This window comes from Ranitomeya variabilis, chromosome 1 (assembly GCF_051348905.1).
Source record: "Ranitomeya variabilis isolate aRanVar5 chromosome 1, aRanVar5.hap1, whole genome shotgun sequence".
Lineage (NCBI taxonomy): Eukaryota > Metazoa > Chordata > Amphibia > Anura > Dendrobatidae > Ranitomeya > Ranitomeya variabilis.
Window position 1 is genome coordinate 298,882,245 of NC_135232.1, and position 26,894 is coordinate 298,909,138.

The 26,894-nt window shown below is 39.7% G+C and overlaps 1 protein-coding gene across 1 annotated transcript in view; it reads right to left on the reverse strand.

Moving 5' to 3' along the window:
• The window catches only part of SGSM1 (small G protein signaling modulator 1), a 331,551-nt gene that overhangs the window by 13,089 nt on the left and 291,568 nt on the right, over window positions 1-26,894 (reverse strand). Inside the window, exons 19-22 of the mRNA XM_077295680.1 lie at window positions 16,086-16,682; window positions 10,231-10,355; window positions 8,604-8,686; window positions 5,051-5,160 (exon numbers count right to left, since the gene is read on the reverse strand). Coding sequence (XP_077151795.1) covers window positions 5,051-5,160; window positions 8,604-8,686; window positions 10,231-10,355; window positions 16,086-16,682 — 915 coding nt within the window. The remainder of the gene's footprint in view (window positions 1-5,050; window positions 5,161-8,603; window positions 8,687-10,230; window positions 10,356-16,085; window positions 16,683-26,894) is intronic.

Here is a 26,894-nt window from a genome sequence, read left to right on the forward strand (position 1 = left end):
GCATGCAAGGATAGGGACTGGGCCTTGCATACAAGGATAGGGATGGAGCCATGCATACAAGGATAGGGATGGAGCCATGCATACAAGGATAGTGATGGAGCCATGCAAACAAGGATAGGGATTGAACCATGCATTCAAGGATAGGGATGGAGCCATGCATACAACGATAGGGATTGGACCATGCTTTCAAGGATAGGGAGGGATGGAGCCATGTATTCAAGGAAAGGGATGGAGCCATGCATTCAAGGATAGAGATGGGACCCTAGGATAGGGATATAGTTTGCTTAGTATTTATTGGTTTTATTTATTTCACTCATGTATATAGCACCATTAATTCCACAGCGCTTTAGACATTATAATCACTGTCCCCATTGGGGCTCACAATCTAAATTGCCTATCAGTATGTCTGGAGAATGGGAGGAAACCAGAATAAACAGAGGAAACTCCAGGAAACACAGGGAGAACATACAAATTAATCTTTTCTTTTTAAATTTTATATATAAATATATCTTATATGATCTGCCTAGGTAGTGCCATATGATGAAGGAATAAATGGAAGTTAATTAACAGAGAAAAATTAGTGACTATTATGGAGGTTTTTCAATAATAAGAGTTATCTCTCCACATGATAGGCTATAGATTTTTAATTGCAAGGGGTATGACCACTGAGACCCCAACCGACTGCCAAAATGGGGAATTTTTTACTCTCGTTTAAATGGAGCGGAAGTGTGCATTCTCAACGTTAGCTCTATTAATTTTCTAAGGGACTGCCAAAGATAGCTTAGTTATCTCTGGCAGTATCATAAAGAATGAATGGAGCACACATATGCACTGCTGGTCCATTTAAATCGTGGACAAAGGCAGGCTACATTTAATGTAATAAGTCATGTATCAAACAGAAAGCATATAGTGAAACAGTAGGGGCTCCATATACTTCAAAAACAGAGGCTGCAAAATAGTACAGAGCAGTAATATGGTTAACAAGGAGAACCAGAGTCAAATATGCTAAAAAATCAATACAAAGTTTATTTTGACAAAAAATAAAATAACAATGAAAAAAATTACAGTATAAGAGTATTATGGGTACATAGGACATTATTCGGAGACGGCAGACGAGGGTGCACGGTGACGAAGTTGGAAGACGGCGGTTTCGCACCTGGACCAATTGAAACGCAGTCGGCGCGAAACGGCCGTCGTCCAACTTCGTCACTGTGCACCCTCGTCTGCATCTGCTGTCTCCGAATAATGTCCTCACCCCATGATATGGGAAAATAAAGGACTTTGATTGCAACACAACTTGGTGAGTGCCACATCTTCATTTTTCTTCTATAAGTATTGCTAATATAATATATACATTCAAAATGTGCAACTGGTACTTTTGCAATACAGTAGTAATATGGTTGGATGAATTGGGTCGAATTGACATAAAAATGTAATTTTTTTACAGGCTCCAGGAAATGTAGAAGTACAAAATCAGAGACAAGGGAATAAGAAAAAAGATGCATACAGAGCTTTATCAAAGTGTATAATGTGTCTATCCTTCCTTAGGACTCATTTACACTGGCCAATAATCTGTCAGATGCTAACACTAACGACCTAACGATCACGATAATTGTGTAATGTAAATGGGTAGAGTGACTGAACAATGTGTCCAGAATCACTTGTTTTCTATACATGCATACTTAGTGACTGGGGGAATTTTGACCTTAAAGACCAGGCCAAATTTGTAAAATCTGATCAGTCTTACATGATTTTATAGAAAACGATAACGTAGGCACTACTAATTAGTGGTGCTCAAGTAGGTGCCAAACCGTGTTAGTTTGACAGATAAACTTGGCACACACAGAATGTAGATGCAGTGAAATTTAACCCCTTCATGACCCAGCCTATTTTGACCTTAATGACCTGGCCGTTTTTTGCAATTCTGACCAGTGTCCCTTTATGAGGTAATAACTCAGGAACGCTTCAACGGATCCTAGCGGTTCTGAGACTGTTTTTTCGTGACATATTGGGCTTCATGATAGTGGTAAATTTAAGTCGATAATTTTTGCATTTATTTGTGAAAAATATGGAAATATGGCGAAAATTTTGAAAATTTAGCAATTTTCAAATTTTTAATTTTTATTCTGTTAAGAGAGAGTTATATGACACAAAATAGTTAATAAATAACATTACCCACATGTCTACTTTACATCAGCACAATTTTGGAAACAAAATTTTTTTTTGCTAAGAAGTTATAAGGGTTAAAAGTTGACCAGCGATTTCTCATTTTTACAACGAAATTTACAAAACCATTTTTTTTAGGGACCACCTCACATTTGAAGTCAGTTTGAGGGGTCTACATGGCTGAAAATACCCAAAAATGACACCATTCTAAAAACTGCACCCCTCAAGGTACTCAAAACCACATTCAAGAAGTTTATTAACCCTTCAGGTGCTTCACAGCAGCAGAAGCAACATGGAAGGAAAAAATGAACATTTAACTTTTTAGTCACAAAAATGATCTTTTAGCAACATTTTTTTTATTTTCCCAAGGGTAAAAAGAGAAACTGGACCCCAAAAGTTATTGGACAATTTGTCCTGAGTATGCCGATACCCCATATGTGGGGGGAACCACTGTTTGGGCGCACGACAGGGCTCGGTAGGGAAGGAGCGCCATTTGACTTTTTCAATGAAAAATTGGTTCCAATCTTTAGCGGACACCATGTCGCGTTTGGAGAGCCCCTGTGTGCCTAAACATTGGAACTCCCCGACAAGTGACCCCATTTTGGAAACTAGACCCCCCAAGGAACTTATCTAGATGCATAGTGAGCACTTTGAACCCCCAGGTGCTTCACAAATTGATCCGTAAAAATGAAAAAGTACTTTTTTTTTCACAAAAAATTTCTTTTAGCCTCAATTTGTTCATTTCCACATGGGCAACAGGATAAAATGGATCCTAAAATGTGTTGGGCAATTTCTCCTGAGTACACCGATACCTCACATGTGGGGGTAAACCACTGTTTGGGCACACGGCAGGGCTCAGAAGGGAAGGCGCGCCATTTTACTTTTTGAATGAAAAATTAGCTCCAATCATTAGCGGACACCATGTCGCGTTTGGAGAGCCCCTGTGTGCCTAAACATTGGAGATCCCCCACATGTGACCCCATTTTGGAAACTAGACATCCTATGGAACTAATCTAGATGTGCGGTGACCACTTTAAACCCCCAAGTGCTTCACAGAAGTTTATAACGCAGAGCCGTGAAAATAAAAAATCATTTTTCTTTCCTCAAAAATTATGTTTTAGCAAGCAATTTTTTATTTTCACAAGGGTAACAGGAGAAATTGGACCCCAACAGTTGCTGCCCAGATTGTCCTGAATATGCTGGTACCCCAAATGTGGGGGTAAACCACTGTTTGGGCACACGACGGGGCTCAGAATGGAAGTAGTGACGTTTTGAAATGCAGACTTTGATGGAATGGTCTGCGGGCGTGACGTTGCGTTTGCAGAGCCCCTGATGTGCCTAAATCCGCAGGTAAAAGGCACTGCGTTTTACCTGCGGATTTACCGCGGATTTCCAGTGTTTTTTGTGCGGATTTCACATGCGGAATCCTATTGTGTCACAGGTGTAAAACGCTGCAGAATCCGCACAAAGAATTGACATGCTGCGGAAAATACAATGCAGCGTTTCCGCGCTGTATTTTCCGCACCATTGGCACAGCGGATTTGGTTTTCCATAGGTTTACAAGGTACTGTAAAGGTGATGGAAAACTGCTACGAATCCGCAGCGGCCAATCCGCCGCGGATCCGCAGCCAAATCCGCACAGTGTGCACATAGCCTAATTCTAACCCTAACCCTAATTCTAACCCTAACCCTAGCCCTAACCCTAACCCTAGTGGAAAAATAAAAGTAAATATATTTTCTTTATTTTATTATTGTCCCTACCTATGGGGGTGATAAAGGAGGGGGGTTCATTTACTATTTTTTTTATTTTGATCACTGTGACAGGTTTCATCACAGTGATCAAAATGTACCTGGAACGAATTTGCCGGCCGGAAGATGGCGGCGACCATGGAGCAGACGGACACCGGGAGGCTTGGTAAGTATGAGGGGGGGATTGGAGCACGGGGGGGGGGAAATCGGAGCACGGGGGTGGGATCGGAGGACAGGGGGTGGGATCGGAGGACAGGGGGTGGGATCGGAGGACAAGGGGAGCAGACAGGCGGATGGAGGGGAGTACGGGACAGAACGGAGGACTGGGGAGGAGATCGGTGGCAGTGGTGGGGGGAAGATCAGGGTTTCCAGCCATGGCCGATGATATTGCAGCATCGGCCATGGCTGGATTGTAATACTTCACCAGTTTTCATAGGTGAAATATTACAAATCGCTCTGATTGGCTGTTTCACTTTCAACAGCCAATCAGAGCGATCGTAGCCACAGGGGGGTGAAGCCACCCCCCTGGGCTGAAGTACCACTCCCCCTGTCCCTGCAGATCGGGTGAAATTGGAGTTAACCCTTTGGCTGGATGTATCCACTGCTTGTCCAGTGTGGTGCTCCGACCTCCGAGCTGAACAAGAGCTGGGGTGGGACAAGTCCGTGATGAGCACAGCTCCTCAACTTCACGAGGGGCTGGAGTAAAATTTGTGGTGAGGAACACGCGGAGGTGTATGCCCCTTGTCTGGCACTCCTGATTCATGAAAAGGAATCAGGAGCATCTGACTCCAGCCCATCTCCTCATCAAGACCGGGTGAACAATGCCTATCTTGATGAAACGGGTCCTTTTGGAGCTAGAAACAAATGCATACTACCATAACACTCTAGAACACCACTGTAATCTGTAGGAAAACCAGCCAGTAAGTGTTCAGTTTTCATACAGTTCCACCACTTGGGTAATTAAGCAATACACAGCAGTCTCCTAAAATCAGTAGGTTATTCGTATAATGCAAAGCTGCACAGGTCCTCTAGACTAAAAACCTCACATGCTGTATACACACTAAATAAATAAGCCACTTAACTAGTTGTATCATTTGCTGTTCCTATGAAATTTTAGATAATGGCTTCAGTTTACCTGTATAAGAGACCTCATGTTGGCAAAGTGTGTATCCATAGCACCTCCATGGGGAAAGTTCTGGTTCATCCTCTTCATGAGTTCTGTAAAGCAGCTGAATGCCAGAGCCTCTGTGGGATAGATATGTGAAGAAGCCCATTATTATCCAAACTGGACTACAATGAAAAACAAAAACATTTTCTCTGCAAAACACACTTCCTTTTATATAATTATAGTATTTCTTTTTTTCCTTTGATATATCGGCTACATGAGCCAAAAGGAGAGGTAAGGGGTACTACATCTAATGACATGGGTTCCACAATCACCCAACCTCAATTCAACTGACACGGCTTGTGATGAGTTGGACAACAAAGTGAAGGCAAAGCAGCAAAAAATGCTCAGCACCTCTCGGAACTCTTTCAAGACTGTTGGAAAGCCATTCAAGGTGACGATCTAACTGTTGAAGCTGCTTAAAAGAATGCCAAAGAGGTGAAAAACTTAGATTCTTCTTTGCTTCACACATATTTCTTTATTCCTTGTTTCCATATAGTGGCATTTAAATGTTTGGGCACCAATGGTCAAAATTACTGTTATTGTTAACAGTTAAGCAAGTTGAAGATGAAATGTTCTCAAAAATGGCTAAAGTTAAAGAGGACACATTTCCTTTGTATTTTAAGCAACAAAAAAAAAAATTACTAAAAGGAAAATGGGCTGATGTAAAAGTTTGTGAAAATGGGGAGAGAAAGACACTACATAAGGATGTGCACACCAGATATATTATGATATACAAAGGTTTATTGCACAACTTAGCACAATGTTAAAAACATTTAAAATCCAATCAACAGTGCAAAAAACATCCCGAGCAACAATTTACACATTGAACATGCAGCAAATCCTATAAACCACAATTATAGGAATAATATCCCTGGGCGATGTATGTGGTCTAAATATAAAGGAGGACCCAGACAATTAGAGGAAAATCGTGATGGGTTTCTCTGAAAAGAAATGTACATATGTGCTGTTTATATCATATAAGCAGTACTTAATTATGCCATCAATAGTTGCAATGTACACATACATAGAAAGGGGTCCATATCAACTCTCTAGGTACAGGATAGAAAATAATAATGCCAATGGTGCCAGTCCTAAAATAAACAAACACTGATCCTTGCTCTATGCGATTATAAGCAGTCATGAAGTTCTAATGAACAATGGGCCCATGAACACCCGATCTCTAATAGTACCTATCCATATGCAACACATGATGACCATCAGATAAGCCTAGATCATAAACGACTGAGGTTAAGAAGATTGCAGAAATGGTCCGAATGTCATGATGGTAACAAGACAATAGATAGATGAGAAACAATAGCAATAATAGGGACAGGTGAGGATCAAGTAGAAGGGTGAGGTAGGAAGATCAGAATATAACTAATGGGACCTATACCAGGCAACTCTGGAGGGTTGATGTAAAATAAAGGGGATGTAGGGAGGACTCCACGTGTATCACTGTGACACGCACAGCTTCCTCAGGGAAGTGTGGTCTCCCAGTGATCCAACAAACATATATATATATATATATATATATATATATATATATATATATATATATATATATATATATATATATATATATATATATATATATATATATATATATATATATATACACCCAGAATTAATTAAGTACGTACCGGTCATTGGGCATGCAGCGGAAATTCAATGGACCAGAAAAAAACATGATGGATCTCTTAGAATATTATCCACCTGTGCACAGCGGCTGTATCACATGTCCCCTGTCATGTGCACGGAAGGGGTGGGCCACTGAGTCAAAGGGTTTAATCACAGTCGTGTGGGCAGAGCGAATGATTGGCTTCTACAAATGGATAATGATCCGAAACACACATCAAAATCCACAATAAACTACCTCAAAAGGTGCAAGAAGAAAATGTTACTATGGCCCTTACAGTCCCGTGATCTCAACATCATTGAAAATCTGTGGCTAGACTTCAAAATAGCAGTGCATGCAAGAAGACCCAGGAATCTCACAGGACTGGAAACATTTTCCAAGGATGAATGGATGAAAATCCCTTAAACAAGAATTGAAAGACATTTGGCTAGCTACAAAAAAGCATTTACAAGCTGTGACACTTGTAAAAACGACTGCTACTAGGTACTAAATATGCAGGGTGCACAAACGTTTGCATCTGCCCATTTACCCAGATCATTTTTATTTTTCCATCGACAAAACTGTATGAAGACTTATTTTTATGCCACTTGCAACTTAAGTTTACTTACTCTCCTCTTGATTTTGTGTGTTGATATTATCGCATGGGTCGTAGTTATTTTATAAAGGAATGGGTATTTGATAATGTTATTTATAGTATAGGAAATGTTTTATTTTTTTAATTTTTAAGTCTTTTGATTATTTCATCCTAGTAGAGGACTTGAACATTAAATACTTTCATTGCTTCCAGCAACTGCACCATTTAAGTTTTTCTGTCAGTGGAATCTAAATGGTTAACAGCAGTTCGGAGCTAGCACCTGCTTTTGGTGTTACAGAAAAATGCCAGCTATGTATATCAGTCAGCATTTACTGCATATAAAGTGGGCTATGCTCCTAAGCCATCTTGATCTAAATGTTTGGCCCTGATAAAATAAAAAAAGCTTATACTCACCTCCAGTGCAACCGCTGCTCTAGCCGTCACTGTCTCCACCTTTGGACAAATTGAACATGAAGAGAAAGTCAGGTCTGTAGCTGATCTCATTTCCTCTTCATGTTCAATTTGTACAAAGATGGGGACAGTGACACCAGCGCTGATTCAGTGTCGGGCACGTGTCAATCAACGAGAGCCCAGGGACTGCGAGTGCAGAAACTGTTGGAACGGTGCCGGCATAGGAGGGGAGTATAGGCTTTTTTTTTTATTTTATTGGGGCCAAACATTTAGATCAAGAAGGGGTTGTTCTAGTAGTGGACAAACCCTTTAAGATATTAAAAACAGTGTGGTCACTTCTGTCATTAGCAAACCTCCTCAGAAAATTAAAGGGATTGTCCAAGACTTGGACAACCCTTTCTCAATCACTATATTCCCCAATAATAATTATACTGAGCTCCTGTGCAGGTACCATTCCGTCTATTCAACGCTTGTTATACCAGGGCCACTTTACTCCCATCTCCTTCAGACGTAAAGGACATCCGAAGGCCGTGACAAAGCAGAGGTATGTTCTCAGTTGTTCCAGGTGTCAGTTTTGTCTGCAGGAAGTGAGTGCCTGCTCTTTGCCTGCAGGACTTGTTTGACATAAACGTTACACAAGCCCAGGCGCCGAGAACATTGGAATGGTGCTTGCACCGGCGGAAGTACAGCTGTCATTATTTTACATGGGGGAAATATAGTAATTGAGAAGTGGATGTCCATGTAGTGAACAACCCCTTTATTGAAATATAATTGCCTGCTATAATAACGAAAGTTGCACTTAAAACAGTTTTTTTGCAAATTTATAATATAATAAGTGTACAATAGAGATAACAGAACGCATTACAGATAACAATTGGAGTTTGCATAAAATATCATACCATCATCCAATATTACCAACAGAGGAGCCAGCAAATCACACATCCCTTGTACATAGCCGATCTCAATGTGCTGCCACACGTAGCTGGAAAAAAAATATATACACAGCAAAAGACTAACGTGACAATCGTTGGGGAAGAAGAATATTTTTGGGAAAGTTTTGACAAAACACAAGTTTCACAAAGTAATTACCATTTTGAACAGGTCATTTGTAAACTGCTAATATTATATGTTTTTGTGTGTGTATATAACACTATCATCATTTAACAAATAACCTGTATAAAATGGTGATCAAAGTGTAAAGCATGCACTCGAAATTTATATAAAAACAAACGCACCTATTGCCATCCATTATGGTAATGCATGTCAAAATCGGCATGCGTTAGCGATGATGCGTTACTTTGTGATGCACCCTCGAACGCAGTCTACCTCGTTTTCGGGTGCGTTAGGTCTAATGCACAGCGAACGGACGCGTTTGCTGTGCATAGACCTCTATTACTAACGCATGCCAACGCAATGCTACCATGTGTTAGTGTAATCGTAGAGAAAAAGTGAATTTGGGAATCAGCGTTAGCGCATCCGTTTAACGGATAGGTTAAACGGCACTAACGAAATGTGAACCTAGCCTAACAGCATTTCTCCTGGTCCTGTGACCTGTGGGTTTGCAGTAACTAGTACTTATGCTTTATATTTTTGTTGCAATTGCAAATCCATCGGGTGATCAAGGACTCTACACCAATACTTGTCACCACCGGATAAAACCCTATATGCGCTCTGATTGTTCCCCTTTGATAAACCCTGTTATTAGTGCACTATTGCTCTGATCAGATAAATGTATACAGTACAGACCAAAAGTTTGGACACACCTTCTCATTTAATGATTTTTCTGTATTTTCAGGACTATGAAAATTGTACATTCACACTGAAGGCATCAAAACTATGAATTAACACATGTGGAATTATATACTTAACAAAAAAGTGTGAAACAACTGAAATTATGTCTTATATTCTAGGTACTTCAAAGTAGCCACCTTTTGATGCCTTCAGTGTGAATGTACAATTTTCATAGTCATGAAAATACAGAAAAATCTTTAAATGAGAAGGTGTGTCCAAACTTTTGGTCTGCACATGTATTATTAAGGCACTGAGCATCTTTAACCACTGGAGTCCTAGGGAGCAAATAACACTGCACCAGAAAAAAACAATTTATGGACGGACCCCTTGTTCCTCTTTGGACCCCTTGTTCCTCTTTGGACCCTAGGCTGCAACCAAGTAATCAGGCAATCGGAGCTGTAGGTAACCGATGCTACTGATGCTGCGTCCGCAAATAATTCAAATATGCGGTAAAAGGTGGCAGTGCGGCTTATTCTCAACGTGTTTCGAAGTTCTCAAACTTCTTTTTCAGGACAACCACAATAATTCTTGTTATGTAGATATAACCCTTTTGCACTCAAATTGTGCCTACGCATTTCCTGAGGCTCCAACCTAGTCAGCCTTCTGAATAATACAGTCCTGAGGACTAGGTGAAGTAAAACTAGTGTATTGGCAGGTATGAGATCAGAAATCCTGAGAAACAAAATATAATTATAAAAATGACCATGGAGTCTTTTTATGATGTAATGGCCTTACCTGCACATGACATTCCGAAGCTTCTCCAAGTTAGTGGGTGTGAAATACCAATAGTTACGATCACACCTCTGGACATCCTTCTCAATACGGTGTAAATTGATAGTGTACATATCCAGTATTTCTTGCTATTTAGTTTTAGAAACAAAAAATAATAATTTCAGCAAAAATATTGAAATGTATCAATACAATAAATCTTGTCTCTCCTAGAATAGTGATGGGCAACAAAAGGCCTTGCTCATATCGTGGGGACAGTGATGCAAAGAAGCATTCACAGTAAAACATCCATGATATAAACTGTGTATATATATATATATATATATATATATATATATATATATATATATATATATATATACAGGTCCTTCTCAAAAAATTAGCATATAGTGTTAAATTTCATTATTTACCATAATGTAATGATTACAATTAAACTTTCATATATTATAGATTCATTATCCACCAACTGAAATTTGTCAGGTCTTTTATTGTTTTAATACTGATGATTTGGGCCTACAACTCCTGATAACCCAAAAAACCTGTCTCAATAAATTAGCATATGAAGAAAAGGTTCTCTAAACGACCTATTACCCTAATCTTCTGAATCAACTAATTAACTCTAAACACATGCAAAAGATACCTGAGGCTTTTAAAAACTCCCTGCCTGGTTCATTACTCAAAACCCCCATCATGGGTAAGACTAGCGACCTGACAGATGTCAAGAAGGCCATCATTGACACCCTCAAGCAAGAGGGTAAGACCCAGAAAGAAATTTCTCAACAAATAGGCTGTTCCCAGAGTGCTGTATCAAGGCACCTCAATGGTAAGTCTGTTGGAAGGAAACAATGTGGCAGAAAACGCTGTACAACGAGAAAAGGTGACCGGACCCTGAGGAAGATTGTGGAGAAGGACCGATTCCAGACCTTGGGGAACCTGAGGAAGCAGTGGACTGAGTCTGGTGTGGAAACATCCAGAGCCACCGTGCACAGGCGTGTGCAGGAAATGGGCTACAGGTGCCGCATTCCCCAGGTAAAGCCACTTTTGAACCATAAACAGCGGCAGAAGCGCCTGACCTGGGCTACAGAGAAGCAGCACTGGACTGTTGCTAAGTGGTCCCAAGTACTTTTTCTGATGAAAGCAAATTTTGCATGTCATTCGGAAATCAAGGTGCCAGAGTCTGGAGGAAGACTGGGGAGAAGGAAATGCCAAAATGCCTGAAGTCCAGTGTCAAGTACCCAGTCAGTGATGGTGTGGGGTGCCATGTCAGCTGCTGGTGTTGGTCCACTGTGTTTCATCAAGGGCAGGGTCAATGCAGCTAGCTATCAGGAGATTTTGGAGCACTTCATGCTTCCTGGCACCTGCTCACAGTGCCAAAACCACTGGTAAATGGTTTACTGACCATGGTATTACTGTGCTCAATTGGCCTGCCAACTCTCCTGACCTGAACCCCATAGAGAATCTGTGGGATATTGTGAAGAGAAAGTTGAGAGACGCAAGACCCAACACTCTGGATGAGCTTAAGGCCGCTATTGAAGCATCCTGGGCCTCCATAACATCTCAGCAGTGTCACAGGCTGATTGCCTCCATGCCACGCCGCATTGAAGCAGTCATTTCTGCCAAAGGATTCCCGACCAAGTATTGAGTGCATAACTGAACATTATTATTTGATGGTTTTTTTGTTTGTTATTAAAAAACACTTTTATTTGATTGGACGGTTGAAATATGCTAATTTATTGAGACAGGTTTTTTGGGTTATCAGGAGTTGTAGGCCAAAATCATCAGTATTAAAACAATAAAAGACCTGACAAATTTCAGTTGGTGGATAATGAATCTATAATATATGAAAGTTTAATTGTAATCATTACATTATGGTAAATAATGAAATTTAACACTATATGCTAATTTTTTGAGAAGGACCTGTATATACACACATACATATATTTACAGTACAGACCAAAGTTTGGAGACGCCTCATTTAAAGATTTTTCTGTATTTTCATGACTATGAAAATTGTACATTCAAAACTATGACATAACACGTGTGGAATTATATACTTAACAAAAAAGTGTGTAACAACTGAAATTATGTCTTATATTCTAGGTTCTTCAAAGTAGTCACCTTTTGCTTTGATGACTACTTTGCACACTCTGAGCATTCTCTTGATGAGCTTCAAGAGGTAGTCAAAGGGAATGGTTTTCACTTCACAGGTGTTGGGACCATCAGTTGTGTTGTGCAGAAGTCTGATGGATACATAGCTGATAGTCCTACTGAATAGGCTGTTAGAATTTGTATTATGGCAAGAAAAAAGCAGCTAAGTAAAGAAAAAAGAGTGGCCATCATTACTTTAAGAAATGAAGGTCAGTCAGTCAGAAAAAGTGGGAAAACTTTGAAAGTGTTCCCAAGTGCAGTGGCAAAAACCATCAAGCGCTACAAAGAAACTGGCTCACATGAGGACCGCCCCAGGAAAGGAAGACCAAGTGTCACCTCTGCTTCTGAGGATAATTTTATTCGAGTCACCAGCCTTAGAAATCGCAGGTTAACAGCAGCTCAGATTAGAGACCAGGTCAATACCACACAGAGTTCTAGCAGCAGACACATCTCTACAACAACTGTTAAGAGGAGACATTGTGCAGCAGGCCTTCATGGTAAAATAGCTGCTAGGAAATCACTGCTAAGGACAGGCAACAAGCGGAAGAAACTTGTTTGGGCTAAAGAACACAAGAAATGGACATTAGACCAGTGGAAATCTGTGCTTTCGTCTGATCAGTCCAAATTTGAGATCTTTGTTTCCAACTACCGTGTCTTTGTGCGACGCAGAAAAGGTGAACGGATGGACTCTACATGCCTGGTTCCCACTGTGAAGCATGGAGGAGGAGTTGTGATGGTGTGGGGGTGCATTGCTGGTGACACTTTTGGGGATTTATTCAAAATTGAAGGCATACTGAACCAGCATGGCTACCACAGCATCTTGCAGTGGCATGCTATTCCATCCGGTTTGCGTTTAGTTGGACCATCACTTATTTTTCAACAGGACAATGACCCCAAACACACCTCCAGGCTATGTAAGGGCTATTTGACCAAGAAGGAGAGTGATGGGGTGCTACGCCAGATGACCTGGCCTCCACAGTCACCAGACCTGAACCCAATCGAGATGGTTTGGGGTGAGCTGGACCGCAGAGTGAAGGCAAAAGTGCCAACAAGTGCTAAGCATCTCTGGGAACTCCTTCAAGATTGTTGGAAGACCATTCCAGGTGACTACCTCTTGAAGCTCATCAAGAGAATGCCAAGAGTGTGCAAAGCAGTCATCAAAGCAAAAGGTGGCTACTTTGAAAAACCTAGAATATAAGACATAATTCCAGTTGTTTCACACTTTTTTGTTAAGTATATAATTCCACATGTGTTAATTCATAGTTTTGATGCCTTCAGTGTGAATATACAATTTTCATAGTCATGAAAATACAGAAAAATCTTTAAATGAGAAGGTGTGTCCAAATTTTTGGTCTGTACTATATGTGCTCTTTTTTATTCATTTTTGTTTATACATATAGAGTGGCTTGTGAAAGTATTCACCCCCATGAGAATTTTCATGCTTTGTCATCTCACAACCAGTGATTTCACTGTTTTTTTGAAGGTTTGCATTTGGTTTTCTTTATATTGTGAAGCAAACAACTACGGTAATAGGACATAATTGCTGAAACTTAGTGTGCATAAATATTCATGTCCCTAAAGTCAGTACATTGTAGAGCCTCCTTTTGCAGCAATTACAGCTGCAAGTTGCTTTGGATAAGTCTCTGAGTTTGCCACTGAGATTTTTTCCCATTCCTCAAGGCAAAAAGGCTGCAGTTAGATGGTTTCCTCCAGTGAACAACAATTCTGAAGACTGACCACAGATTCTCAATTGGATTAGGTCTGTCCTTTGATGAGGCCACTCTAAAACATGTTTCCCCCTAAACTACTCGAGTGTTGCTTTAGCAGTATGCTTTGGGTCATTGTCTTGGTGGAAAGTGAACCTCCATCCCAGTCTGAAATCACTAACAGGCTGAAACAGGTGTTGCTCAAGAATATCCCTGTACTTCACACCATTCATCTTCACCTTGACTAGGACAATTTTCCCTGTCCCTGCTGCCAAAAAACATCTCTACAGAATTATGCTGCTACCACCATGAGGTATGTTGGTTTTGTGCCAGACATAGGGTTTACCTTGGTGGCCAAAAATTTCAATTTTGGTCTCATCTAACCACAGCACCTTCCTTCATATATATAGGGATTCTCCCACGTTTTTTGACAAACTAAAAACAAGCTTATAATTTTTGTGTGTAATTAAAGGCTTTTTTATGCCCACCCTTCCATAAAAGTCACCTCTATGGAGTGAATGGCTTATTGTGGTCACATGGACAGATACTCCAGTCTCTGTTTGGGAACTCTGCAGCTCCCTCAGGGTTACCATTTGGTCTCTGTGCTGCATCTTCGATGAATTCCTTCCTTGCCCGGGCTAAGAGTTTTGGTGGTTTGTTGTGGTACCATGTTCTTTCCAATTTGAATTGATTTGGTCGTGCTCTGGGGATTATCAGAGATCGGGACACTTTTTTTTTATAACCCAACCCTGACTTGCACCAGGTGGACTTCATTTCACTAAGCATGTTACTTATGAAGGTAATTTCTTGCACCAGAAATTTAGAGGGGCTTCATCACAAAAGGGGTGAATACATATGCACATGCCAGTTTTTAGTTATTTGATCCCATACATTTAATTTATGCCTATATTTTCTCACTTCAGTTCCCAACTTAGACTATTTAGTGCTAATGCGTTAGAAATTGGGTAACAAATATATTTAAATACAGGTTATAATGTAACAAAATAGGTAAAAACCCATGTGTATGTCATGGCAATAACAGCTATAGCTAAGTCATCAAATGCATAACTCAGGGTGATCCATACAGCATAAAGGATCTGTAATGGAGTAACAGAAGAACTCTGAAAATAAACAGGTATGAGAATGATTAAAGTAGTTCAGTCAATTTACCACTATTTGTGACCATGCACATTTTTGGGTAATTTCGTACATGTGGATTAAGGAATTGTAAAATTTTTCTCATTCAGATATTCAAATAACTTTAGCATTTTTTGAGATACATGGACTTAATTTTTATGTTCCTCTCCTATATTATTATTTTGCCAATATGAAGGCTATATTTTGTTTGAAATGCTGGGGCTGTGCCAGGAGGAAAAAGTGATGTGTGTGCTTCCTATTACTGTATGCATAGAGCATTTTTAGTGCTGTGTATGCAGCGATCAAGAAGGCAGAGATGATAACAAACCATCTGTACCTTCTCTATGGTTAACTCGTCTGTGTCTGGCTGCTAGAGCTCCCACAGCTGCTCTACTATAGAGTCAGGAAAGATATATATCTTGGTACCGTGTTAGCCAGTAGATAGAAAAATATTTAGAATTGAGAGTTCTCAGAGGAAGAGACAGAAGCAAACACATACAAGTTCCCCTAAAACGATGGTTGCGAATTAAGGCATTAAGGATTCACACATTTATGTTTCGTCTTTTGAGACAGAGACAGGTTAGGATCTCCTAACTCAAATTCGCCAGCCTCATATATCGATATCTCAGGTCAGGAAACCTGTGGCCAATCTATGTCTGTACTTAGAAGGTAAAGCAAAAATGTGTGAATCCAGCCTAATAAAACATATGGAAAAACTCTTGATTTGGTTGAAGTTTTGTTATGAATGATAAAAATACACTTTTCTTCACTGCCAACTGAGTGATTGGAGAGTATCATATATTCAGACTATTGAAACCATTTAGATAACCAAACAAATAACAGACTAGTGTACCTCTGCCCAATACTTACAGAGTACGTCACTCCAGTAGAAGAGACTGGAGACATTTCAGCCATCGTTGCATCAATGACAACCAATGAATCAAGTTGTGGATAAAGACTCTCCATCTCTGGCTCTTCAGATAAGTTGTCTTCACTTCCCACTAGACTCTCTTTCTCAGCCTCACTGTCTGGCCAAGCTTCCACTACAGAGAGAACTGTGCTTTCCTTGTCAGGCAAGATGTCCTCTGTGCTTTCAGTAATTGATAAAAAGTCATCTAAACTTTCATTGGCGTTTGCTTCTGCGTCCATGGTGTCTTGAACTGCAAGTTCCTCTTCTACGGTTTTGTTATCTAATGTACTGTCTAAGCTGTTTTGTTTCTTTCCACTTGCCAATCCTGACTTCATGTGGAGATAAAGTGCATTTTTAGTGGTCTCCATTGAGGCATTGTCATCTGTGCTGAAACTATGGTCAGAATAGCCTGACGTGATAGAGAAGTTCCTGGAAGAAGGGTGGCCGGAGTCTGGAGAGCAAGTCCCATTTGGAACGGTTCCATTGGCTATTTTTGGTTGCTTACTATCCTCACTTCTAGTGTCTATTTGGTCAGCTTCTTCTACAGATTCAAAAACCTGCAGTGAAGATAGAACCGTGTTAGCATCTGTATGTTTGCATGCTTTGATTATCGAATCACCCAAGATATAGCATTGAGTTTTACTTTTGTAAACAGTACAGAAATGCAATAGCTATTGAATTAGGGAGTATTTGTTATAACAAAAAAAAAAAAAGATGTAAATGCAGGTTCACAAGGTTTTCTTCAAAGGCTGAAACAGGCTGCTGAATATTGTTACTTCTTGACAGTCCACAATAATTCTCCATTAATGACCTCCATACATGGGGTCACTCCAGTATCTACAGTACAGACCAAAAGTTTGGACACACCTTCTCATTTAAAGATTTTTCTGTATTTTCATGACTATGAAAACTGTAAATTCACACTGAAGGCATCAAAACTATGAATTAACACATGTGGAATTATATACTTAACAAAAAAGTGTGAAACAACTGAAAATATGTCTTATATTCTAGGTTCTTCAAAGCAGCCACCTTTTGCTTTGATGACTGCTTTGCACACTCTCGGCATTCTCTTAGTCACCGGGAATGGGTTTTACTTCACAGGTGTGCCCTGTCAGGTTTAATAAGTGGGATTTCTTGCCTTATAAATGGGGTTGGGACCATCAGTTGTGTTGTGCAGACGTTTGGTGGATACACAGCTGATAGTCCTACTGAATAGACTGTTAGAATTTGTATTATGGCAAGAAAAAAAGCAGCTAAGCAAAGAAAAACGAGTGGCCATCATTACTTTAAGAAATGAAGGTTAGTCAGTCTTAAAAATTGGGAAAACTTTGAAAGTGTCCCCAAGAGCAGTGGCAAAAACCATCAAGCGCTACAAAGAAACTGGCTCGCATGAGGACCGCCCCAGGAAAGGAAGACCAAGAGTCACCTCTGCTTCTGAGGATAAGTTTATCCGAGTCACCAGCCTCAGAAATCGCAGGTTAACAGCAGCTCAGATTAGAGACCAGGTCAATGCCACACAGAGTTCTAGCAGCAGACACATCTCTACAACAACTGTTAAGAGGAGACATTGTGCAGCAGGCCTTCATGGTAAAATAGCTGCTAGGAAACCACTGCTAAGGATAGGCAACAAGCAGAAGAGACTTGTTTGGGCTAAAGAACACAAGGAATGGACATTAGACCAGTGGAAATCTGTGCTTTGGTCTGATCAGTCCAAATTTGAGATCGCTGGTTCCAACCACCGTGTCTTTGTGCGACGCAGAAAAGGTGAAAGGATGGACTCTACATGCCTGGTTACCACCGTGAAGCATGGAGGAGGAGGTGTGATGGTGTGGGGGTGCTTTGCTGGTGACACTGTTGGGGATTTATTCAAAATTGAAGGCATACTGAACCAGCATGGCTACCACAGCATCTTGCAGCGGCATGCTATTCCATCCGGTTTGCGTTTAGTTGGACCATCATTAATTTTTCAACAGAACAATGACCCCAAACACACCTCCAGGCTATGTAAGGGCTATTTGACCAAGGAGGAGAGTGATGGGGTGCTACGCCAGATGACCTGGCCTCCACAGTCACCAGACCTGAACCCAATCGAGATGGTTTGGGGTGAGCTGGACCGCAGAGTGAAGGCAAAAGGGCCAACAAGTGCTAAGCATCTCTGGGAACTCCTTCAAGATTGTTGGAAGACCATTTCCGGTGACTACCTCTTGAAGCTCATCAAGAGAATGCCAAGAGTATGCAAAACAGTCATCAAAGCAAAAGGTGGCTACTTTGAAGAACCTAGAATATAAGACATATTTTCAATTGTTTCACACTTTTTTGTTAAGTATATAATTCCACATGTGTTAATTCATAGTTTTGATGCCTTCAGTGTTAATTTACAATTTTCATAGTCATGAAAATACAGAAAAATCTTAAATGAGAAGGTGTGTCCAAACATTTGGTCTGTACTGTATATAAAATTCAACTTTCAGTACATTGTGGTAAAATATAAGTAGACTGCAAATATGGCAATGGGCTACATAAAAGTAGTTACACATTACAGGGGGTCATCTCCCAAGAATGTCGGTATTTCTTTAATAAAGAAGGTAATGGCATATTCACCATATATTACCATGACCATATGAGAAGGGTGGAGTGCTATAATTGACAATCCTCAGACAGTTTTTATCAAGCAATGCAAAAACAAGACTACTAGTTAATTTTTGCTTTTAGGATAGAATAGTGGAGAAAGCACAATTTGTAGATATTTCTTCATGTGCAGGAGTGCACACAGCATGCATCCCAGGCACATCAGAAATAGTGGGCAAACTTGTTCTGACTACACATGTCAACATACTGTATAAAAACCTCTTTAATTAGGATATCATCATCCATGTGCACTGAGCTTGTCTTAGGACAGAGAGCTCTAAGGCATCGATATTTAATTAGTGCCATGCATTAAAACATAGACAAATCACAGCATATGTCCAGCTGCATTAAAACACTGAGAAGTAGATAATATTATTGGAAAACTCTTTAATTTATCTACAGAGCAGAATATCACTCTCACAATGCTCTCAGTAACAGTAAATGTTGCAGTGTATGCAGATGGAAGTATGTACAAAATTTTCACTTCACTCCAATGCTTGGCTCAATCTTCCGGCAGAGAAATCTCCATATAGTGGAGAAATCTCTCTCTCAAGCTATAAAATCTTTAAAGTACATATACCTAAAATCAGTTTGTGAGGTACACCAAAACATTTCTGCCCACTTCAAGTTTCTCCAATTCTGGCTTCTTTCAAGGGTACAACCTTTCTCTGAAATATTGTCTTATCGCACAGATCTTGAACGTATATCCTAATATTATGAAGTTTGTGCAAATCATTTTCCAAACACCATGATGCATATTCATCAAACGTCCACTGGAAAAATATGCACAAAATTAATTACAAAGAGAATCTTTTAGGCTATCCATGAAAAATTTATCTAAATCTAAAATTTATGCCAAATATGGAAGGGCAGTTAAGGTGACTAAGAAACAGTATCTTGATTATTTTTCTGTTTGCAATATTTACCAACTGAGTTAATATTTAGAAAGATCAGACATTCATGGTTGCAGTGATAACTAGTGATGAGCAAATATACTCGTTACTCGAGATTTCCCGAGCATGCTCGGGTGTCCTCCGAGTATTTTTAGTGCTCGTTTTCAGTGCTCGGAGATTTAGTTTTCATCACCTCAGCTGAATGATTTACATCTGTTAGCCAGCTTGATTACATGTGGGGGTTCCCTAGCATCCAGGTAACCCCCACATGTACTGTAACAGATGTAAATCATTCAGCTGCGGCGCTAAAAACTAAAACTCCGAGCACTAAAAAATACTCTGAGGACCCCCGAGCATGCTCGAGAAATCTCGAGTAACGAGTATATTCACTTATCACTAGTGATAACACATGTGTATTTTTTTTTTTAATGAGAGATAATTGGGATGATTTGAATTTTTATGTTTGTTTGTTTTTTTTATTAATATTTAAAAAAAAAAAAAATCCTGCATATGCTAGTTCCCTTAGGGGACTTGAACCTAAAAACGCCGGATCACTTACGCTACATAGAGAAACCCTTTAGTATAGAAAAAATGTGTTGTGTTGGGAAGGGGTTAATTTACAGGGTGCTAGTCTGTCTGAAATGACTGTACAAATAAGTAAGGGTGAGAGGGTTTGCTTATTTGTAAAATCTTCCTTAACACTGATGAGATCCTACGGATGGAAATAAAGGGAGGGAGAAAGAATAAAATACTGATATGAGTTTACTATGAGTCTCCAAGCATAACAGGAGCAACAGAAAATATCTTCATAAAGCAAATAGATGATGAAGTAAATCAGGGAGAAGCAATTATTATGGGGGACTTAAATTAGTCTGAAATAAATTGGGAAGTAGAAACCTGCAGGTCTATTTAAAAAAATGGATTTTGACAATAATAAAAGACAATAAGCTTTCACAACTGGTGTAGGGCCCAACAAAATGAGGGCAAAGTTTGGCAAAATTAGAACAGACAGATTATCAAATATACAATATACAGGTTGGCGGTCACTTGGCTAATATTAATCCCCCAATAGTACATATTCACTCATACTTTCATTAGATGTATAGTAGAGGTAGAGGGGCTACAAGAAAACAAAACTTCAGAAAGACTAATTTCCATCGACTATGAGAAGATCTTAGTGCCATAAACTGCAACAATGTATTTGAAATTAAAAGTACACAAAGCAAATTGGACGCTTTTACAAGCATCCTTAATAGGTCGTGCACAATTTATATACTGTATGGGATTAACCCATTTGTGACAGAACCAATTTGGTACTTAATGACCAGGCCAATTTTTACAAATCTGACCACTGTCAGTTTCTGAGGTTATAGCTCTGGAATGCTTCAACGTATCCCATTTATTCTGAGATTCAATGTATCCCACTGATTCTGAGACAGTTTTTTTGGTGACATATTGTACTTCATGTTAGTGGTATAATTTCTTCGATAAAACTTGCGTTTATTTATGAAAAAGACTGAAATTTGACCAACATTTTTAATTTTGTACCCTTAAATCAGAGAGAGTGGTGTTACACAAAATAGTTAAGAAATAACATTTCCCACATGTCAACTTTACATCAGTACAATTTTGGAAACAATTTTTTTTAATGTTAGGACGTTTCCAACAAAATTTACAAAACCATTTTTTTAGGGACCACCTCACATTTGAAGTGAGTTTGGGGGATCAATATAACAGAAAATACCCAAAAGTGACACCATTCTAAAAACTGCACCCATGAAGGTGCACAAAACCACATTCAGGAAGTTTATTAACACTTCAGGTGCTTCACGAGAACTAAAGCAAAGTGAAAGGAAAAAATGAATATTTAACTTTTTTCACAAAAAAATTATTTTGGAACCAATTTTTTTTATTTTCACAAGGGTATCGGGGGAAATGGACCACAAAATTTGTTCAACAGAAGAGCAGGTGTGTCCAGGGAATAGTGAGGGTAAAAAATAACTTTTAATGAAAGTATAATAAAAATACGTCCATATATATGGTATCCAGCACTCAGTACACAATGGCTACAGAGCCTAAAAACGATCTACGCGTTTCGACCTGGTGGTCTTAGTCATGATCATGACTAGACTAAAATTAGAGAGATGGGACTAGGGGAAAAATTGTGCAATTGGGTTAACAGGATCAATGATACGAATAAAAAAGTGGTTATTAATCGAGCACAGTCTGATTAGGTCACAGTTAACAGTAGGGTAACCACAGGGGACAGTATTGGCTTTTTTCTTTTAAACATATTTATTAATGACCTTCTGGAGGGCATACAGCGTAAACTTTCAATAAGTACAAATGATAATAAACTCTGCAAAGTAATCATTGCAGAGAAAGGTAATTTATTATTTTGAAGGATTTATGAATCGGTACAATTCAAGTTTATTGCAATAAATATAAGCTCATGATATTGGGCCGAAATGCACAAAGTGTACAGTTATGTGATAAATTACACTGGTTAACAGCATTTTTGGTGCCAAAGATATTTCATCGAATTTAGGGTATTTTTGGGGTGCTGATTCTGAATATGTCATCAGTTTTGCCAGATTGGCTCAAGTTTTTGAGATTTTTGGTATCTTATTTATAGCACTTGTTGGTAAATGCGACGCATCATCTCATTAATTTCTTTGGATTAGTATTTGAACTGAGCAGTTCTCAATATAGTTTTGTGTTAATTAGTGTTCTAAAAGTTTGTTCATAGCTTGATTTTTGCACTAACTTTATGTTGTTGTCTGTTTTCCAGTGAAAAGCATGAACTCATCAAGAAGAAGTTGTCTTAACGATCCAGACTCATTCTGTTACATTTGTGGTGAATACACACTGCCAAAACATAGAAGAAACATAACAGACTTCGTAAAAAAAAGTGCATTTTGCCTATTTTGGGGTTATGCTTGGGGACCAAGACAAGTTTTGGGCACCACACATAGTGTGCAAAGCATGTATCGAATTATTACGAAAATGGAGCAAAGGACAAAGAAAAAGCTTCAAATTTGGTGTTCCAATGGTGTGGAGAGAGCCAAAAAATCATCATGATGACTGTTATTTATGGTAAACACAGGTACAGGCACATCTTCACAATGAGGGACAGGCCTTCTTGCAGATTCCATGTTACTCCCATTTTCGTTTCTTATGCTTATTGAATCCTTGCACTTGCACTGCACAGAAATAACAGTCATCATGATGATTTTTTGGCTCTCTCCACACCATTTGAACACCAAATTTGAAGCTTTTTCTTTGTCCTTTGCTCCATTTTCGTAATAATTCGATACATGCTTTGCACACTATGTGTGGTGCCCAAAACTTGTCTTGGTCCCCAAGCATAACCCCAAAATAGGCAAAATACACTTTTTTTTTACGAAGTCTGTTATGTTTCTTCTATGTTTTGGCAGTGTGTATTCACCACAAATGTAACAGAATGAGTCTGGATCGTTAAGACAACTTCTTCTTGATGAGTTCATGCTTTTCACTGGAAAACAGACAACAACATAAAGTTAGTGCAAAAATCAAGCTATGAACAAACTTTTAGAACACTAATTAACACAAAACTATATTGAGAACTGCTCAGTTCAAGTACTAATCCAAAGAAATTAATGAGATGATGCGTCGCATTTACCAACAAGTGCTATAAATAAGATACCAAAAATCTCAAAAACTTGAGCCAATCTGGCAAAACTGATAGCATATTCAGAATCAGCACCCCAAAAATACCCCAAATTCATTAAAATATTTTGGACACCAGAAAAAAATTTTTTTTTTGTTGACCTGTGTTATAGAACACTGGATAAAATGGTCACCAAAAAAAGACTTGCATGTATGGATGGACAAAAACTCACCTTATGTGATCAGTGTAAGTCAATAGCTGCTAACAAGGCAAATAAGATAAAGGGATGCATTAAAAGAGGCATAGATGCTCATTACAAAAACACTGTCTTGCCCCTATGCAGGTCACTGGTATGGCCATACTTCGAATACTGTACTGTATACTGTTTTACGTTCCAGTTTATAAGGAGGACATAGCTGAACTACAGCAGGTGCAGAGAAAAGAAACCCAAGGGAATGGTGGACTGCAGAACCAAGACAGGTTATCAAATGTTCCGTTATTTAGTTTGACAAAACACCCTTAGTACAATTTACAAATATATGAAGGGACAGTACAGAGAGATCTTTCTTATGATCTTTTAACACCTAGGTCAGCAACGATGACAAGGGGGCAATATCAACATCTAGAGGAAAGAAAGTTAAATCATCATGACACATGGTGATTGTTTACTGTAAAAGCTGTGAAATTATGGAAGTCTTTGCCACATGATGCTGTAATTGTTGATTCACTAGAAAAGTTCAAGGAGGCCTTGAGTGCATTTCTTGAGAATTCTAATATTACAGGTTATGGGTACTAGATTCTGTGATGGGACGTTGATCCAACTGTGGACCCCTGAAGGAATTTTTCCCCAATATAAGGCAATATGCTTCTGCCTCATGCAGTTTCTGCCCTCCAGTGGATCAACATGTGAGGTTACAGGTTGACCTCGATGGACTTCACTGTAGTTTCAACTTTAAAAACTACAGGGGCTTGTACAAATATTCACCCCCTTTGGGCATCTCACAACCTGGAATTTCACTGTTTTTTTGAGAGTTTGCATCAGTTCATGCAAAGAACATGCCTACAACTATGGACATTTGTTTTTCTTTTTATTATAAAGCAAACAAATAGGACAAAATAACTGAATACTTCAGTGTACTATTCACCCCCCTAAAATCAGTACTTTGTAGAGCCTCCTTCTGCAGCAATTACAGCTGCACGTCGCTTTGGAAAAGTTTCTATGAGCTTTCCACACCTTGCCACAGGGATTTATGCCCATTCCTCAATTCAAAACTGCTCTAGCTACTTCAAGTTAGGGCCCCTTCACACTGGTCGATTCTGCTACGATTACGACGCATTTGCGTCATATTCGACATCGCAGTACGAGCTCGTAGCCAGCGGTCACACTCTACGATGTTAACGCTTTTTCTGACGTAGTTGCGATGTGAACGTCACGCGTCGCAATCGTACGCTACCCTTCACACCGCAATAGTCCTACGACTCCGAGCGTGACGTATTACCAGCATGGGCGTGCTAAAACGTCACGCCCAATCAGGAGACAGGTATGCGGAAGCCCAACCCACGTAGTCGCATTACGAGCTCGTATGACCGCCGTCACATACTACGATTTCGACCGCCACAGCGAGACATTTACGACGAAAGAAAGTTCTGCTCTTTCTTTCACATCGTACGATGCTGGGCTGCGTCGCAAATCGTAACGCCATGTCACACTTTGCAACCTCGGAACGAGGACGGATAAACGTCACAAATCGAACGCTCGTTCAGACTTTGATTGCACAGTGTGAAGGGGCCCTTAGATGGTTTCTTCTGGTTAAGAGCAATCTTCAAGTCTGATCACAGATAAGATTAAGGTCTAGGCTTTCACTAGGCCACTCCAACACATTTATACGTTACTTCTAAAACCATTCAAGTGCTGCTTTAGCAGTATGCTTTTGGCCACGGTCTTGTTGGCAGGTGAACTTCCATCCCCATCTCAAATCACTGATACCACCCATCTTCCCCTCGACTCGGATCATCTTCCCTGTCCCTCCTGCCGAAAAAAATCACCAGGATGGTGATTGTACTTTTTGGCCACCAAGGTAAACGCTATGTCTGGCGTCAAATCAACACAGCTCATCACGCCAAGAACACCATCCTCAGTGTTTCACCTGAATAGCGTTACTCAGAGATTTAGACGGAAACCCCAAAGTAAGTGCTCTGCATAGAGCGCATGATAAATGTTATTCAAAATGTTCAGCAAAATGTTTCCAACAAAAGTTTAAAATGAACCCACAAAAAAGCAAGTCCCCCTCCGGTCCATAATATATCAATGGAAATATAGGGGCTTTCCACGTTACTGGTAGCACAAAGGCTCTAAAAAGGGCTATGGCTCCTCACCCCCCAAAAGAAATCCTGAAAATTCTGCGCTCCCAAATCCAAATGCCCCCTCCCTTCTGATCCCCAGTGTGCTTAAACCACATTTAGCATCCACATGTTTGGCATTTCTGTAGCAATGAAAGCCCGCCTTATTTACGGGTGTGTGTCTCCAGGAAAACAAGCTGGGCATAAAGTACCGAGCACTGCAACGTACTGGGCACTACAAATCACTGGTGACTATAATGGCAGTTTACAATTTTCACTGAGCAACATCCGCTGCTGCTTGTTTCTGGTAAACACCCATGGAGTCAAAATTTTCACTACACCTTTAGATAAATTGCTAAAGGGGTATAATTTCCAAAATGGGGTCACTTGATGGGGTGTTAGGCTCTTCTGACACCTAGGGGCTCTGTATAAGGAGTCTGCAAACTATTCTTGGAAAATCTGTTCTCCAGAATACAAATAGTGCTTAGTCACTCCCGAGTCTTGCCGTATGGCTAAGCAGTATTGTACAGCCACACAAAATTCACACAGAATTCTACATTCAGTAGAAATTGTGGGACAAATTTTGGTGCCATTTTTACCCATTTCCCAGTGTGAAAATGTAAAATCTGGGGCTTAAACTAAATTTTGGTGGTAAAAAGGCAATTTTTCTTTCTTCACTGCCCAATAGTATAAAATTCTGTGACTCACCTGTGGTGTAAACATTATCACTGCACCCCTAGATTAATTCATTGAGAGATATAGGTTGTAAAATTGGGTCGATTATGGGGGGGTTCTGCTACCTCAGGGGCTCTCCCAGTGGGTCTTGGCACTCGCAAACCATAATAATAAAATCAGCACTATAATATGGCGCTCCTTCCCTTCTGAGCTTTGCACTGCGCAAAAAAGGTATTTGCAATTACATGTTGGGAATTGGTGCACTTAGGAGAAATTTTTACAACAAACTGTGGTCCATTTTTTCCAACAGGCCCTTAGAAAATTTAAAAACTTGGGGCTAAAACATTTTTGTGGTAAAAATGTAATTATTCTTTCTTTGTTAACCGCCCAATGGTATAAAATTCCGTGAGGCACACGTCATGTTTTGATCACTGAACCCTTAGATGAATTCATTGGGGGGGGTGTAGTTTGTAATGAGGTCAGTTATAGGAGGGTTCTGGCACCTCAATGGGTCTGCCAATGTGACATGGCACCCTCAAACAAGTCAAACAAAATGTGAACTCCAATATGGTGCTTCTTCC